The sequence below is a fragment of the Diabrotica undecimpunctata genome, chromosome 4 (assembly GCF_040954645.1).
Source record: "Diabrotica undecimpunctata isolate CICGRU chromosome 4, icDiaUnde3, whole genome shotgun sequence".
NCBI classification, from domain to species: domain Eukaryota; kingdom Metazoa; phylum Arthropoda; class Insecta; order Coleoptera; family Chrysomelidae; genus Diabrotica; species Diabrotica undecimpunctata.
In genome coordinates, this window is record NC_092806.1 from 14,219,913 (window position 1) to 14,238,950 (window position 19,038).

A 19,038-nucleotide genomic window follows, 5' to 3' on the forward strand; every position below is an offset into this window, starting at 1 on the left:
GAGTTACACAACGAGCCATGGAAAATGCTGAACGTGAGCCTTCAAGACCACATAACAAACCAACAAATCAGGCAAAGATCAGGAGTTCAAGACGTCATCGAAAGAACCACGACGCTTAAGTGGAACTGGGCAGGGCACTTAGCCAGAACACAAGATGGACCATGGACAAGACGTATTATGGAATGGAGGCTCAGAAACTATAAAAGAAGCCGAGGAGACCACCGACTACATGAACCGATAATATACAACGTGTAGCAGGAAACTGGCTACAAGCGGCCCAGTGTAGAGAATACTGGAAAGAACTGAAGGAGGCCTATGTCTAGCAGTGGACGCAATTAACTGATTGATGATAATGACTATGCGCCTGGCTTGTGTTGTAATATGTATTAATCTGTGCATCATACATCTGGCTTTGCCTTTCAATTGTTGTTTTTATAGCCCCCATAATACATGCTATCCTTTATGTATTACTTAGAAGCCTTATTGCTCCCACTTGCTACGTCCTTTTCCACCACGTCACAGAACCATAGGTTATTATCCTTGGTCTAAAAACCCTTGTGTATAACCAAAGGGTCATTTTGGAGTTGCGCCTGTAATTCTTACCACACATTCTTCTACATATGCCCAAGGACATAGTAATTTTCTATGTTGTTTTCCGTATGTGAGTGTCCCATATGATCAAAATATACCCCTAGGTACTTTGTTTTTTTGACAACTGGAATCTTTGTTTATCCCAGCACTTGTGGTTTTAGGTAGGCCTTGTAATGCTGTTTGTTTGTTTTGTGAAGTTGATTATTTGTGTTTTTTGAGCATTGACTATTAGTCTCTCTTGTTTACACCAGTTTTTAACTATCTTTGGTACTTGCATTGTCCCAGATAAAACCTAGGCGAATTTGTCCCTGATGACAATTGCAATATCGTCAGCATATTATAGACAGTAACAGTCTTTTGTGGAAAGATTTTTGAGAATACCATCTATCAAGGTTGTTCAAAGTATAGGTGACCGAACTCCTCCTTGTGGACAACCTCCACCTGCTCTTACTTTGATAGTAGCCTTACCTAGAGTGGATATTACTATCTTATTCTATTACCGATGGCGTGACTCGTCTACTTATTGCTGTCCCCAAAGGGTGGTAACATTAATAAATGCCCCCTCAATATCTGAAAAAGCGGCCATTGCTCTTTGTCTTCTATTGACTTTGAGATAAGAACATACTTATTAAATAAGAGAAGAATTCTATGATAAAAAGTATTTATAACTTTATCAATTAATTAAGTAACCTCATCTACATAGAAAAGCCCAATCCTTTTCATACAATTCTCTCTATAAATCACAGAAATTGGTTTTTTTGAAGTTGTAAGTTGCTTGAGCGGAATTAAACCTAAACCTAGGCCTCTTTACAAAAAGAATCTTAATAATAATTATAAAAGCTGATGGAAAAATTCTTCATAGATTAAAGAGAATATATAACGCGTTACTTTGTAGGCAACATGTGACTAAATCTAGTAATCAACTAGGTGATTACCAACTGCATTAAATTGACCAAAAAGGCCCAAGGAATCCAAGAAACTTAAAATTATAGAAGTTTAAACATAGGAAGCAATATTTTCTATAAATTTAGGGATGTTAAAATCACCTAATATTAATAAATCGTTATGTAGATAGTCAAGTTGTTCCAAGAAATAAAAAAAATTAAATTCCCGCTAAATTAAAAAAAAAGAAAACATGAAGATAAAAATAGTTATGCTATGCTGATTAACTCCGTTGTTGCCGGTCCCAAGTTTGGATGGAAGAGGAGAAAGGTGGGTGGCTAGAGATTGTAAAAATTGAGGGCTAGCGAAACATATCGAAGACTGAACAGGATATACACATGAAGTTACATTATTTGAATTTTAAGGCTACCAAAATTACCATGAAAATATCATTACACAAAACATGAATTCTAGTGGTATCAAAAGAACGAATTAGGTACAAACTTAAAATAAAACAAAATAAAACATAATTTTTAGGTTAGTTTTGTGCCTCCCGTTCGCAAAAAAGTAAATTTCACGTCACTGTAACGTGAAATAGTTTAGCTACAAGTATTTAGTCGTTGTTTTAGTGCCAAATCCAATAGTGAAATACTTCTGCAATTACTTCACGAAGGTAACGTCAATAAAGTAAACTTTTTTGTAAAAAGACCGCCGCAGACAACTGACGTCCAAAGTGAAATTCTTAGTAAGTTCAGATTAAGTTAGGCATTACACTATGAACCGCCAAGAATTGCTGCAAAGTAAAGGTTTCCTAATAAATTCTCTTGCGCGATTTAGTCAATGCCAAACATGAAGTTAATTTATTTCTGGAAACAACCGTAGCGTTAACGCAGCATCCTGGCATCGCACAAAAGAACTAAATATCCTTAAGAAACTAATAGGCATCCATTTTTAAAACACGACCGAGCTAATTAAGAACTTAATAGGTATCATTATTCTGCATGAGCTGTCTCTTCTCCGACATTTCTCTTACTGGGAACTTCTATTCTCTTCACTTCCTGTGCCTTTTGCATCTATCGGTCTTAAAACACTTATCTTCCAGCATAATTGTCGTTGAAGGAATAATTTAATCCAAGATTCTCTAATAAAGAGTCCTCAAATTGCACATGGTGTAAATATAGCGTCTTTTTTAGAATATTATACGATGTGATCGCTAATTAAATGCAATAGTAAAGCATACTTTTATAGGGTGACCAAACGAAAATGAAAGTGCTTATCAAGAACTACATAATTTTACAACAATGCCAAAATCTGGTATTTCCAACTACTCTATTGTTTCCAAAATAAAATTTGAAGTTTTTATATAGTAATTACCCTTACAATAAGTTGTCAATTTTTAAATTACACAAAAGGCGTCTTAAGAACGTATTTTAAAAGATATTTGCAGCTGATTATTTACTATTCAATCAATTAAATATTTAAACTGATGATAATTTAAACATATGCAATAATAAATGGTTTTTAAAGACCGTTATCGCATATTCCAAAACATGTCTGAAGTATAAACCAAGCAGCCACGAATCTGGTGATTGAAAAGGTCATTTAAAACATAGTGTAGGAAATACCGTCCTGTTAAAGCTGAAATTGTCTTAATCATTTTGTTCGTTAAGGTGCATCCACATTATGCCATGCCGTGCCGATCGGTATTGCCGATCGGTAAAACCGATTGGTGTCGCTGGTGTCCACACAATATTTGTAGTGTGTACGTGTACGTAGCAGTACAGTATTGCGTGTCAATAATGAGTTCAGAAGAGGATGATATGATTCTTGCGGCTGCAGCTGTTGTAACGATTGCCTCTACTTCATATAAACGTCCCAAGAGGTTTTGGGTTCGCCCAAGCGAACTTTTCATTTACATTTTGTATGTCTAAAGTGTAATAAGATATTAAAAGAGGAAGTTATTAAGAGGAAAATACCACCATTAGTAAATCAGTAACATATCGAGCATTCATCACTTATGTTTTTACTATCATTACTTTTACTAACGGGAGAATTTTACTGTCATTATGCCATGTGGTTGTCTTTTTAAAGACGAATCACATCCTACGATTTTTCTGACGGATATTCTCAAGTTTTTAGTTGATTTCATGTAATCGCATGAACTATCTTGCAATAAAATCGTCCCTGGAACGCAACTCAGCAATATTTTCAATATAATTTTTTTTTTATTTAAATTAACGTGCATGTGACATCTATGGTCATTAGCACGAGTTACGATTTACATGGTAATATCATATTAATTACAAAATAACCCTCCATCTCCTCCTTGAATCATGTCCACGCCCAAATTTAACACCTCGCTCACCAACTTCGATAAAAATAAACATCCGAAAGAGATCCTTATAAATGCAGTTAAAGGCATTATATATACAAATAAATACGACCTAATATTATACACGGATGCCTCAAAAAAATGACACAGGAGTAGGCTGCTCTGTTACAACCACTCATTCACTAATTAAGTCATCACTTATACCAGCCGTCAGCAGCGTTCATACTGGCGAATTATTTAGTATATTGCAAGCTTTTAACAATATATCTCCACCTAATAAGCAGGTTGCCACATGCAGACTCTTTAGCATCAATCCATTCTATCAAAAATATATTTACTGATCATCCAATCGTCCAAAAGATCCTAGACTCTTACCAAATTATCTTGTCCCAAAACATAACAGTTACCATAATCTGGCTGCCATCTCATATTGGTATAGAAGGCAATGAAACTGCAGATCACTATGCTAAACTTGCTACAGCTTCACCTGAAATCACCGATATAATTCAAATTTGTAAGGACCTAAAATCATATACTAAAAGAAGAACCAGACTCCTTTGGCAGCAGCATTGGAACTCTAACCGTTCGATCTTACACAAAATACAACCGTCAATAACTAGTCAGCCTACATTTGACTATTCAGCCCTCTCAAGACGAGATCTCATTGTGATAAGACGACTTCGGATAGGACATTCAAAACTCACACACGGCTACCTAATGTCCTCTAGCATCTGTCCCTCCTGTCAAATCTGCCAATCATATTTGACAATCAAACATATTCTCACTGAATTTTGGCAAGGCAATCAGCTTTTTCGTTACCACTAATACCAACATGGGATGGTACCCATATCAGAGTGATAGTTGTATTTTGGTTTATAAGAAGCTGATATGTGTCATGAATATCTTGGACGATTGGATGGTTGGTGGATATAGCATTAATGGAGTGTATAGAGAAAAGTGAATCAGAGCATATGGCTATGTGTGTATTTGGATATTGTTGGGCATATTTGAAAGCATGTGAGATAGCTAGTAGTTCACCAGTGTGGATGCTACACCAAGGAAAAATTTTAGATAGTTCGATAGGCGTGTGTGTGTGTGTGTGTGTGTGTGCTTGGGATATTGAGTTGTACAGTGGTTACAGAATATCCAACACCACTTTCAGTCTTTGACGCGTCTAAATAATTGAAATTGAAAAATTGAAGTCTCGAGGGAAATCTTAGTTCCCCGAGCTTAACAGCTGAGGAGTAATTTAACAAACATTAAAAACTATTACTTGATAAAACACTTACTTACTGATTAATTATTTCCTTTGTCGTTGCAATCATAGCACAGTAGACTTACCTGAAACAAAAATACTTTATTACCTAATTGCAAAACACAAATGTAGTGAAAAAGTGTTCGGACTACATAAACCAGAGAAAAATTATTATTCGTTGTTAAAACAAATTTAAACATACGAATGCAAATAAAAAGCTTAACGAGAATGCGGAAGAGAATTTAATTTTTATATTTTCGCGTTTGGACGTGAACTGGAAAAGATAACCTAAGCAAATATGAAGTAATCTAGATAAATAGGGGTTGAAGTATAAAATTAGTATTTGAACAGATATAATTATTAGTAACGTGGAACATTTATTTTCTGAGCAAAAAACATAACAGTAAAAAATTAATTTTCGTTTAGTTTATATAACCAGAGACCATTAAATTTAATTTGTCAGTAGATTAATAAATCGACAACGAGCATATAGAGAAGTAAACGCGTTTTAGTTTAATCTTCAGTGTTCAATTTGGTTATATTTAATTATTAAATGAATTAAATTAAATAAGGCTGTTACATTAGATCAGACTAACAAACTGTGATCATTAGAAATACTGGAAATACATCGGTTAATGTATATAGGGTGGTAATGTTAGGTGCCTCAGCATGAATAGACATTCAAGAAAAGGGCCCTCAGTCCCCGGCAGCTCGCTAGTTCCCAACCAAGGTAGCGGTAGGATTCACGGACAGCGGGCAGAGGGTGCAAAGAATCTCCGGGATGTAAGAGGCTACCAAGAACGACGAACGCTGCACATAATTACGTATAATGTAAGAACCTTATCCAAAGATGAAAAAATGACGGAACTGGAGGAAGAACTCAGACATGTGAAATGGGATATTATAGGAATTAGCGAAGTCAAAAGATGAGGTGAAGATCAGGTCAAACTAAAATCAGGCAACATATTCCACTATAATGGGGAAACAGAATCGACAACTGGAGGAGTAGGTTTATTAGTACACAAAAAATTACAGAAAATGATACAGAGCATTGGCTGCATTTCCCCAAGAGTTATGTATATAAATCTAAGACTAAATAAGAGATACAATCTGAAAATAATCCAGGTATACGCCCCCACCAGCGATTACGAAGATGAGATTGTTGAAGCCTTCTATGAGGAAATCGAAAGAGCAAAAAAGCAGGAACCGGCCCATTACAATCTGATAATGGGAGATTTTAACGGGAAACTCGGAAGGAAAAAGGACGAACAAGAAGTAGCAATCGGAGATTTTGGAATCGGAGTAAGAAACGAAAGAGGCGAAATACTTACCAACTTTCTACTGCAACACAAACTGTATGCAATGAACACCTTTTTTAAGAAGAAACAGAGTAGAAAATGGACGTGGGTTAGTCCAGATGGAAGAACTAAGAGCGAATATGATTATATAATAACAGACAAAAAGCAAATTATTCAAGATGTCACTGTACTTAATAAACTATCAGTAGGAAGCGACCACAGACCAGTAAGAGCTAGAATAACGATAAACCTACAAAAAGAAAGAGCAAAGATGATAAACAGTGGCAAACGCATAGTTTGGAATTCACCAAATCAGCCAGAAGCGTACATAAAAAATATAGCAGAAACTTTACAGAGTAATAATCCCAAACCTCTAAGTATCGACGATCATAATAAATTAATTACAGACTCGGTTAGAAACGCACAACTCAAATTCTGCAAGAAAAATTACACCAAAAGTGAAAAGATTAGCAAAGACACAAAAGCTCTCATGGAAATACGACGAAACCTAAGCGAGAAAGAAAAGGGAAACAAAGAAGAATATAGAAAACTAAATAAAAGAATTTCAGCGGATATTAGAAGAGATATAAGAAGATATAATACTAATGTAATTACTCAAACAGTAGAAAAGAACAAAGGTTTAAAGATAATGAAAAGAGAACTCACACAAAGTAAAAAAGAAATATACAAGCTAGAAGATAAAGACGGAAAGGCAACAACAGATAAACAAAACATTCTGAAAATAACTAGAGAGTTTTATAAAGACCTCTATACCAGCCAAAGATCACAAGAAAATTTACCGACACGAGTAAAGACTCTCATAAATCAGGGATCGGAAATACTTTTACCCATTACTGTGTCAGAAGTAAGATCAGCTTTAAAGGAAATGAAGAACCATCGATCGCCTGGTGACGATGGACTCGTTATTGAGGCAATAAAAGCAGGAGGAGAAATTCTATTAAAATCAGTAAGCGAACTGTTTAATAAATGCTTACATGCGGGTACGATTCCTAAAGACTGGAACAATGCAGTGATAGTCTTGTTACACGAAAAAGGTGATATTACTAAATTAGAAAATTATAGACCCATCAGCCTCTTGGCACATATGTATAAACTCTTTATGAAAATCTTAACAAAGAGACTAACACCTAAACTAGATTTCTATCAGTCCAAAGAACAGGCAGGCTTTAGGAGAGGATATGGCACAAATGACCATTTGCACACCATAAAGATCTTAATTGAAAAATGCATCGAGTACAACATACCACTGGTTCTTGCATTTGTCGATTACGAGAAGGCTTTTGATACTGTAGAGTTTGAAACCGTACTGGAAGCCCTAAATCAAAGCCGAATAGATTACAGGTACACGTCACTAATCAAAAACATCTACGAGAACACTACATTAAGTATACGACTACACGAAGACACAGAAAAATTCAGCTTAGGTCGAGGAGTAAGACAAGGAGACAATATTTCACCAAAATTGTTCACGGCAGCTCTAGAGTCAATATTTAAGAACACCCAATGGCAAGATATGGGCATCAATATAGATGGAGAAAGATTAAATCATATGAGGTTTGCAGATGATGTCGTATTAATCGCAGATAACTTACAGGACACGGTTTCTATGCTACATTCGCTTAAAAGTCTGTCTGAAAGAGCAGGATTAAAGATAAACTTTGAGAAAACTAAACTTATGACAAATCTCGTAATGAGTGGAAATATAACTATCGACAATAATACCATACAACAAACAGACACTTACAAATATCTGGGACACGAGATCAAAATAAACAGAGACAATCAAACAAATGAAATACAGAGGCGAATAGGCCTGACATGGGCAGCATTTGGCAAACTAAGCCATATTCTAAAAAGTTTAATTCCCATGTGTCTCAAGCGAAAAGTTTATAACCAATGTGTTTTGCCTGTACAAACTTATGGAGCAGAGACTTTAACACTCGCGCAGAAATCTGCGAATAAACTAAGAGTTACACAACGAGCCATGGAACGTGCAATGCTGAATGTGAGCCTCCGAGACCACATAACAAACCGACAAATCAGGCAAAGATCAGGAGTTCAAGACGTCATCGAAAGAACCACGAGACTTAAGTGGAACTGGGCAGGACACTTAGCCAGAACACAAGATGGACGATAGACAAGACGAATTATGGAATGGAGGCCCAGCAATTATAAAAGAAGCCGAGGACGACCACCGACTAGATGGACCGACGACATAAAAAGAGTAGCGGGAAACTGGCTACAAGCGGCCCAGTGTAGAGAACGCTGGAAAGAACTGAGGGAGGCCTATGTCCAGCAGTGGACGGGATTGGCTGATTGATGAATGTTAGGTGAACCCGTCAAAGTGTGAACTAGTTTTCAGTTAGATGATTTTTATGACATATTTTGCATGATTAAGGAGATGTTTTAAGTCATGATATTTTTTTCCTAGAATACTTACGGACTTTACTACATATACTTAAATTTGGGCACGTTCGTAACATCAGATGTGGAAATTATGTTAAATTTTTTTAAGTATCCATGGTTCATACTTTCCCGTTAATTTGGGGTAGGTGTGACAATGGACTTTAGCTTACAACAGCATCTGTTATTTTTGGGGCAAGTGTAAATAATTTAAAATTGCAAACAAAACGAATTTTTTAGTGTTTGAAAAATTTTAATTGATTTATTTTTAAGCAAGTTACAAACTTTTTAAGATTTAAAGGTTCAACACGACAAAATTTACTTCAAAAATAAAATGATCCCTTCTGTCTTTATCCGGTTCTGGTAAAGTTTTTACGATATCGTCTTGAACTATCATATCCGTGTCTTCTACATCGGGCCAAAAAAAGGTGTTACTACTCTTTTATTTAAAAAGCAAATTTTCCATTCATTTTTAATCTTGTTATGAATTCTTCCAATAAAGGTGGGTACACATATGCGAGCCGAACTGTTTGCGAACTGCTCGTGAGCTGTTCGCGAAGAGTTCGTCGAAAATATGTTTATGTTCAGGCTATCCAATACCCTAACTATCTAATAACAAACCAAGAATTAATTTACTTCGTTATTCTAAACATTTCGGTATTTTGTTTACATTATCTGTTATTAATTTCTCTCGCTACTTAGATAAGCCGCGCTCGTTCAGCAATTTTGTTTAACCGAATGATATCATCGCACACTTAGCAGAAACAATTTATAGACACAATTTATAGTTCTGCGAACATTCTTTGTGTTCGTCCCAAAAACCGACATGCTGTGGTTCCTGACGAGCAACGAACGAACAGCTCGCTAGCGGTTCGTCCCGTCGTACAAATTAACGAATATAGCGTTCACAAACGGTTCGCGAACAGTTCTGCTCGCATATGTGTACCCGCCTTAAAGTGTTTAATATGTGTACTCTACAACAAACCAAATACCCAGCTCGATTTGTGTCTTTCCCAACTCTCCAACTGTTGGCACTTCTTTCTCAATTATTTGCTCGTTTTCTTCAAATATTTCAGGCAGAAACGTCAGACGGTATTAACAATTTCAATTTTCATTACAATCAGTTGTGGCTTAGCTCTACAAAAAAGTATATTTACGGCTTTTACATTGCATAATTTGTTTATTAGCAATCGTTTATTTAATGCGGAAATATATAACTAGTATAAAAAACAAAAAATATTAATTTTCTTATTAAGAATTAAATTATAATTTTTTAGTTTTTACAAAACGCTCTGTAGAAAATTAATCACTCCAGTACAACAAAGAATCTCTTCAATTTCCTGTGAATGTTATTTTATAATCCACTCCCAATATTGGCTATAAAACAAGCGTGTTCAGTTCAGTGCCTCTTTGTGGAATCACACACAAAAAAACCATTTACTCGCCGCTGGCATAAAGCCACTTCCGAACAGAGAAAATGGGCTCAATAGACGTTTATCATGATTTTTTTATGGAAAACGTGACACAGAAAATATTATAATATGGGAAGACGTTGAATTTGACAATTTACTGTTTCGATATTTCTGGCCGTGGGAAATATCGTGTTCAATGCATTAAAAGGACAAAGTATTGAATATATTTTCATATACACATGTCAAGAAAAAAGTGAGTGATCGATTGTTAGTAAAGACATTTGTCATATTTTAAAAATAATGGTTTGGTCTCATCTAATATTAATGAATACGATGCTGTATATTTATTTTACTAGAAAAGTTGATTTATGTTGACCAGTGTAATTGGTTGTTTTAACATTGAAAACTACGATGTAAAAAAAAATAAATTAAACATTATTATAATCTATTAGCAGCATATTATATTATCTGGGCAGCTGTCAGACAAATGAAGAATAGAAAGGCATCGGGACTTGATGAAATTCCTGCAGAACTGTTGAAGCTATTAGATGCAGAACAAATAAAAATAATAACTGAAATAATTAATGAAATATACAAGGTAGGAAAAATACCAGTAGCTTTGCTCAAATCGAAGTTCGTACCATTGCCCAATAAATCAGGAGCAAAATTTTGTAAAGACTTTAGGATCATAAGCCTAATGAGCCATCTGTTGAAAATGATTTTAAAAGTCATCCATAAAAGAATTTACCCGAAATGCGAGGAACAAATTGCGCCCAATCAGTTTGAATTTGTGAACACCGTGCAGGTGTTGTTTCAAAAGTGTAGAGATGTCAGCTGCGATGTTTTTACATGCTTGATTGACTACAAGAAGGGTTTCGATAAAGTCAGGTATGAACAAATCGTGGAAGTTCTGAAGAGGACAGGGATTGACGGAGAAGACCTAAAAATAATAGCTAACCTGTATTGAAATCAATTAGTGGTGTTATGAATATATGAAGAATATACAGATCAGGTCAAAATCTTAAGGAGAGTGAGACATAAGAGGTGCATAATTTCACCACTGATATTCAATCTGTACTCGGAGCACATTTTTGAAGAGGCTTTAAAAGATATTGATGAAGGCATCTCAATTGATGGAGTCAAGCTCAATAACCTGCAGTATGCGGATGAAGAAATTAAAACTCGTATAGAAATTTGCAAGAGGAGCATTTATGAAACTTAGATCTATTCTGAGCAATTCTCAGCTGAACTTACAGCTGAGAATGAAGTTTCTAAAATGTTATGTATATCCTGTATTGCTGTATGGATGTGAAAGCTGGAATATGAAGGTTAACATGATGAACAAATTATAAGCCTTCGGGATGTGGTTGTATCGTAGAATGCTCATAATATCATGGGTTCAACACATTTCAAACAGAGAAGTCTTAAACAGAGTAGGTGAAGGTGACTTAATAAAGATGATAAAAAAGAGAAAACTTAAATATCTGGGGTATATAATAAGGGGAAGCAGATACAGGATAATGCAGTGGATACTCAACGAAAAGATTGACGGAAAAAGTGAAATTGGTAGGAAGAAATACTCATAGCTCCGGAAACTTCGTCAATGAACTGGCAATGAGCAGATGAATCATCGCAAGATCGAGAACGATATCGGCAAATCGTCATGGAAGCTACCCTTAAACTTGGGCACGGTACTCAAAGAATAAGAAGATGCAGATGATACAATAGTGTTTTCCAATACCGTAAAAGAGCTGCAAAACTTCTTTATTTAGCGTGCAGGTATTGTTTCAAAAATGTAGAGATGTCAGCTGTAATGTTTTTACATGCCTGATTGACTACAAGAAGGGTTTCGATAAAGTCAGGTATGAACAAATCATGGAAGTACTGAAGAGGACAGGGATTGACGGAAGAGACCTAATAATAATAGCTAACCTGTATTGGAATCAATCAGCGGTGCTACGAATAGATGAAAAATATACAGATGAGGTCAAAATCTTAAGGGAAGTGAGACATAGGGGGTGCATAATTTCATCACTAATATTCAAAAGAGGTTAGTCTTTGTATGTGGGTATATTTTATTTTATAAAAACCCTTAAAAGGGCAACATTAAAAGCACGAACGTTTTCGGAACAACTGTTCCATCATCAGGTTAAAATACAGGTTACCATGCCTGAGCCACCAAAATATTTGGGTAAAAACCCTTTAAAATGAAATGTGTTACCAAAGATTGTACATGATGTTGATAATATTATATGATGTTTAATATTTTAATTAGATTTTACTTCAGGTAACATACACCCATGCTTAAGTGAGTTCCAGTGTCCGGAGAGTAAACCTCTTCAAACGGACTTCAGCTGGCAAGCTGAAAACGTTCGTGCTTTTAATGTTGCCCTTGTAAGGGTTTTTATAAAATAAAATATACCCACATACAAAGACTAACCTCTTTTGTTATACGTGGTATACAGCCAGCTACAGGAATTATTTTCCTTGTGGATTTTACTAATATTCAATCTGTACTCGGAGCACATTTTTGAAGAGGCTCTAAAAGATATTGATGAAAGCATCTCAATTAATGGAGTCAAGCTCAATAATCTGAGGTATGCAGATGATACCGTAAAAGAGCTTTAAAACTTCTTCAATGGCAATCTGTATTTTGCAAACTACAAGTGCAAATGCATTTACTCCAATGCATTTTACAAGGTAAAATTGAAGAAAAAGGGATCGCAGGACAAAGATGAATATCCTGGATACTAACCTGAGAGCATATTATAGAATAGAAAAACCTCAACATAGATACTTATTATAGCAACCAACAACGTCATCAGAGCCAGAATGATCGCCAACGTTCGGGACGGACAGGCACTCTAAGAAGAAGATTATCTATTAACTACATCGTCATAATATTCATCTTTATTCCCATGCGGAGCCAGCTTCCCTAATTGCATTTCTTTGCACATTATATGCAGTAATTCATCATGTTGGGTCATTATTTTTTCGATGTTGAACTTACGATAATCATCTAAATATATTTCCACAAAACCAAGTTAGCCTTCTCATTTCTGCAACAAGCACTGCTTATTTTTATTCCTTAGTTGCTTAAAATTTTGAAAATAAATTACAAAATTTCTCGAAGATTTAAAAGTTCATTGTTACGGTGTTTGTTTTATGGATTTTTTGGTCGTAAGAGTTAGTATTTTATCCTTAACCTCGAAGTTTTACGAAAATCTATGTTATCTGAAAGATTTACTGGTTTTTATAGTCAAACGTGTTGAATTCGTCAAACATATATTCCACCCTTTATTAAACTTGTTAAAAATTCAGTTAGAAAAATATCATTTACGCATGTTTCAACGTGGTGAGAAAATCGACAACCCGAGGCAAGAATCCGAGCCCAAACTGCCATAATTCATTCTCACCTCTTCCATAAAAATTCATCACTTTAGTGATTGGATATTTCTTTTTCCTGTTGCTGGAGAATAAGCAATTCTGAAAAACGGCTTTGGTGCAGATGTGGTTGAACGTTTCGATATTTTTCTTTTATTTCCGTTCTACAGAAATGGCGGAAAACACAAAGCTTCTTCGACTAGGAGTAGATCTGACCGGGATAAAAGATATAGTGAAGTAATTTATGGTAAGTATTTGTTTCCGCAGACACGATATCTTTTAAGTGGCTTATACTGACCGTTGAATATATTTTTAAAAACCAATAAAAGTGATAACGAAAAATTATATAAAAAAATTGATAAAATATTTAATAAATTAAAAGGTTCTTAAATAATAACCAACGATGATCATTTTTTGATTTACTCATCTATTACAGCAGTAGATATTTTTCAAGTAGTAGCAACGACTTAAAAAAAATATATGAAATAAAAAAGATTTTAAAATAAACAGAATTATTATAAAAAAAAAAACAAAAAAATCAACAGCAACAGCAACCGGAATACATAAACGTGAATATATTGTGCGCTCTTAAGGTGGGTACACATATGCGAGCCGAACTGTTTGCGAACTGCTCGTGAGCTGTTCGCGAAGAGTTCGTCGAAAATATGTTTATGTTCAGGATATCCAATACCCTAACTATCTAATAATAAACCAAGAATTAATTTACTTCGTTATTCTAAACATTTCGGTATTTTGTTTACATTGTCTGTTATTAATTTCTCTCGTTACTTAGATAAGCCGCGCTCGTTCAGCAATTTTGTTTAACCGAATGATATCATCGCACACTTAGCAGAAACAATTTATAGACACAATTTATAGTTCTGCGAACATTCTTTGTGTTCGTCCCAAAAACCGACATGCTGTGGTTCCTGACGAGCAACGAACGAACAGCTCGCAAGCGGTTCGTCCCGTCGTACAAATTAACGAATATAGCGTTCACAAACGGTTCGCGAACAGTTCTGCTCGGATATGTGTACCCGCCTTTATAGATTTTAAATTATGGCAGTGCTCAGTTGATCAAGATCCGCTTAGCTGTTTGTAAGAATATTTTCACTGTTGAAGCGATTCGCGACGTTGACAAGTTTTGAGTAAAATCTTAATTTTTACTAATTTTTAATAATAGTTATTATGAACCTCGTAATAGTTTATGTGTGTTATTCTAATTTTATATAATATTTTAAGGTTACTCGAAGTATACTATACTTAAAAACTGGTCAAAAGAGAAATCAGGTTGTTTAGAATATTTCCATAGTATAAAGAGTTTATATTAACTAAACATTGTTAAAGAACCATTTAAAATTTAAAAAAATTAAATAATTTAATAATTAATATGTACAATCATTATTTTGCAAAACAGTGATGCATGTAAACAACATTTCTGTAACAAATCAGTCAATATTGTTAGAAATCGTAGCAACCCTGTAATTTAAGCCGCAAACGAATTTCCGGTTTGCGCGCAACTCACGCCTATTGTTACCCTGCAAGTACAATACACAAATAAAGTGAAAAATATGAGAGAAACGTGAAACCGAAGTGAATAAAAAAAAAGAAGTCGAGAAAGAGGACCAAGAAAACAACTTAAAAATAATGGAGCTTGTGCAACAAAATAAAGAAAGAGTTTTAAAATAGCTTATACTAAAAAAAGGGAGAATGTGACCAATTTGATCCATAGTTACTAAAAAATAGCCCCAATGTTTGATATTAGCTATTCATTAAAAAAAAATAAAATGCATTCATATAAAATGAAACCAACTCAGGAACTCATAGAAGACGACTTTGATAGGAGAACGTATGTTCTGTTTTCTGATGAGTATACCTTTACAGTTCACGATCATGCTAATCGTCAGAATTGCCGCTATTGGTCTGGGGAAAATCCTCACTAGATAAGAAAAGAACATAAACGATACTCTGGAAAGGTTAATGTATGGGCAGGAATTTTAGGACTAGAATCATATCATAGGACCCTTTTTCATTGATGGCAATTTGATTGGCGATGATTTTTTAGCACTTTTCAAAAATAATACTACTACTCTTTATTTTACTTCTTGGCGTTACAACCCTTCGTGGGTTTTAGCCGACTCGACAACATGCCTCCACTGTTTTCTGTCTTGAGCAACCTCCATCCAATTCTCCACGCCCATAGTGCTTAGGTCTCCGGCTATATTATCTCGCCATCGGAGACGAGGGCGTCCGGTGGTCTCCTTTCAGTTGGGACTTTCTCCCATACCAGTCTTACTGTTTGTTCGTCAGAATGTCCTCTAAGGTGTCCTGCCCATTGGAGTCTTCTGGACTTTGATGTTGGCGTCTGGGTAAAGTTCTTCGAGCTCCTTGTTAGATCTTATCCTATATTATCCTGATGCTTCATCCAGCACAGGGCCAAAGATCATCCTTAGGATTTTTCTTTCACAAACACATAGTCTTTCTTCGTTTGCCTTTGTTATCATCCACGTTTCTCTTCTTTTCGAAAATAATGTCATACCAAATTTGACAAACCTATATCATGATCCAGTAAACCTACGAGTTCCAGCAAATATGATAAACTTTCAGCAAAATGGAGCACCCCCCATTACCAAATCATTGTTCGGCAGTACCTCAACTTTGAATATTTTCAAATCGGTGAAGAGAGGGAGACAAGGATCTATGGAATGGTCAGCACGATCTCTCGATCTGACACCATTAGACTTTTTCTTATAGGGATATGTGTATACAAAACTAAACCACTTGCCTTGACTGACTTAAAAGACGAATAACGCTTAGATTAGTCACGCCTGAGATGTTGAACCTCAGAGGAAATTTATAGTTAAGATTAGGTTAGGATGAATAGAAGCATCCCCAGACATTAATCTGCCACTCAATCTCAACCCAAAGACTAAGACCTTCATCATACGAAGGCTTTTCTTTCTTACATCAAAGGTGTCACTGACAAAATCGACAAAATTCTTAAATCAAGACAATATTTACCCCAACATTCCAAATGAACAACACAAAGTTTATGAAATTCCTTGTGTATACTGTCCCTGATCTTATATAGGCCAAACAAGTCGTAGAATCCAAAATAGGATTTATGAACATTTCATTTTTGTTTACGATTCCTATTCAATTTCACAGCTAGGTTAATACTATCTTCACACAGTTCACAAAATTGATTTTGAAAACTCCAGAACCATAGCTTTTAAAAACGAAGAATTCAGCGTAATTGCAGCGTAAAAACTCTGCATTAAAGATAAGGTTTTATTTTAATTTATAATTTATAAAACAGTTTTTTGTCTACCTGTTCGAATGCCATCTTTTAACCGTCCAGTTTCTTCAAAGCGCTTTACAATTTTTTGTACCGTCGTCTTATGGATTTAAAAATGGTTTGGAAGAGTATTATTGAATAAGTTGGCTACTTCACTATAAGATCTTTTTACATCGCTATAACCCCTTATCATTAAAACAGTAATTTACTCTTTTTCATTAAAAACCGTGTTTATTGTAGAGTTTTTAAAAAAATGACACAACTGTCAGCTGTAATGTCAAAATCACTACATTCTATATTTACTAAATTACTTCAAAACTATTTGTAACTTAGAAATTTTATTTATTTAAGATGTTTTGGGACTAGAAAAAACACCAAGTATTTTCAAGTGTTTTTAAGTGTGGATTAAAGTGAGGATTCCAATAATAATCCAATATGCAGAGAGTTGTATTTAAAAACCAAAGTGACTAATAACATCAGAAAAATGGTAAATCTGGTAACATTTAAAGCATCAAATTTGAAATATTTATATTACAGATCCGAATATACATATCGAACTATCCATTTAAGATATAACTAGGCGTTTCCAGACTTTTCGTCCACTCTGTACATATATATGGAAATCAATATTGATATAAAATAATGGAACTTCCTTCGTTGTTCTCTAAACTACATCTGTAATATAATAACAATCCTTTAAAGTCCGATATCTTCTTCTATTTAGGTAACTAAATCACGGAATTAACCACCAACACTGTCTTAGAGACGAAATCTGATTGCATTACCAATAAACCTATTTACTTTTCATTTGACTAATTGGGCGTCCGTGAAAGGCAACATCTTAGTGTTGGGCGTGTTAGTCCTTGAAGTAATTTACGGCAATTTATAGAACGAACGGAGTGTGTATGACAAAAGAAGAGATGGCATTAGGAGACTGTTTTGTCACATATATTAAAAAATAGTAGTAAACTAATAAGAAACTTTTTAAATACCTTAAAGAACTTTATAATTATATCATTAATAGTCCCGATATAAAAATAAAGTGTGTGAAATGTTCATTCCGCATTCGTGGCCTATTTTCAATGATGGCTTTTACAATTCCAAAAAACAGCATCAATCCTAATCTTATCATACAATTCTTCAGAGATCTAATTAACTCCCATTCCGAATACATAGTATAAATATAAACCTATACAAACGGGTTTAAAACTAAAAATGGTGTCGATGTGGCAATACAACGATTCTCAAACATAGAATTCCAGATAATGCAACTCTATTAACAGGAAAACAAAATAATATGAACAAAATAGTAATCGTAACAGATTATATGTCATCACTACACATACTCAGAAAAATATACACGCAACATCCATTAGCTCTACTAATAAAGGAAGAACTAAATAAATTATATACTAAATAGGTAAGCATTAAGTTTCTTTGGGTACAGTTCATCAAGTTCACATAGGGTAAAGTACGGAGAGATGCAGCGTAGGGAGAGATGCCGCAGGTCACATCATCATCATCATAAGTGGCTTGACAATCCGTTGTGGATCTTGGCCTGCTCACAAAGAAGTCGCCACTCCTGTCCATTCCTGGCAACTTCCCTCCATCTTCTAATACCTAGAATCTGTAGGTCTTCTTCCACATTATCAATCCATCTCATTCGTGGTCGTCCTCTGCTTCTTGTGCCCGCTGGTTTTGAAAATGTTAATCTCCGCAGGTCACGTCGTAGGCATATCTCGAATAAAAAATTGTTGAAATGTACGGATACGGAGTTACTCCGTTAGTCTGTCACTTATTGTAAGTGTAGATCGACAGTTTTCGAAAGTGAATAAACTGTTGGTATTAAAATTAACTCGGTAAGATATCATTTTGTAGCCTTAAGTTTTACATTATGTTTTTAGAAGGTTGGTAATTTGATCTGATTCAGAAAAATATGGCTTAAATTTGGTTTCTCTGTATTACGTTTAGTTTTTCGTGGTTAGAATAATTCATTTAATAGGTTAAATAGAATAATTCATTTAAAGGTTAGTATTGCATGTCAGTCTCACGTGATTAGTACGGCGTCTCTCCTTACCAGAAGAGGATAGATGCAGTACTGTTTGGTACGGAGAGATGCCGTACTTATATTATGTAGATTTAAGTTGTTGATTTGCGCAAAT

General features: G+C 34.9%; 1 protein-coding gene across 3 annotated transcripts in view; it reads right to left on the reverse strand.

Moving 5' to 3' along the window:
• The window catches only part of LOC140439213 (GTPase-activating Rap/Ran-GAP domain-like protein 3), a 685,378-nt gene that overhangs the window by 348,704 nt on the left and 317,636 nt on the right, over positions 1-19,038 (reverse strand). Inside the window, exon 1 of one of the 3 annotated variants that reach the window (XM_072528979.1) lies at positions 5,099-5,151. The exons of the other annotated variants lie outside the window; for them this stretch is intronic. Within the exon in view, the coding sequence (XP_072385080.1) occupies positions 5,099-5,130 (32 nt within the window). The 5' untranslated portion in view covers positions 5,131-5,151. Of the gene's footprint in view, positions 1-5,098; positions 5,152-19,038 lie in introns of those variants that run through there. 3 annotated transcript variants of the gene reach the window in all.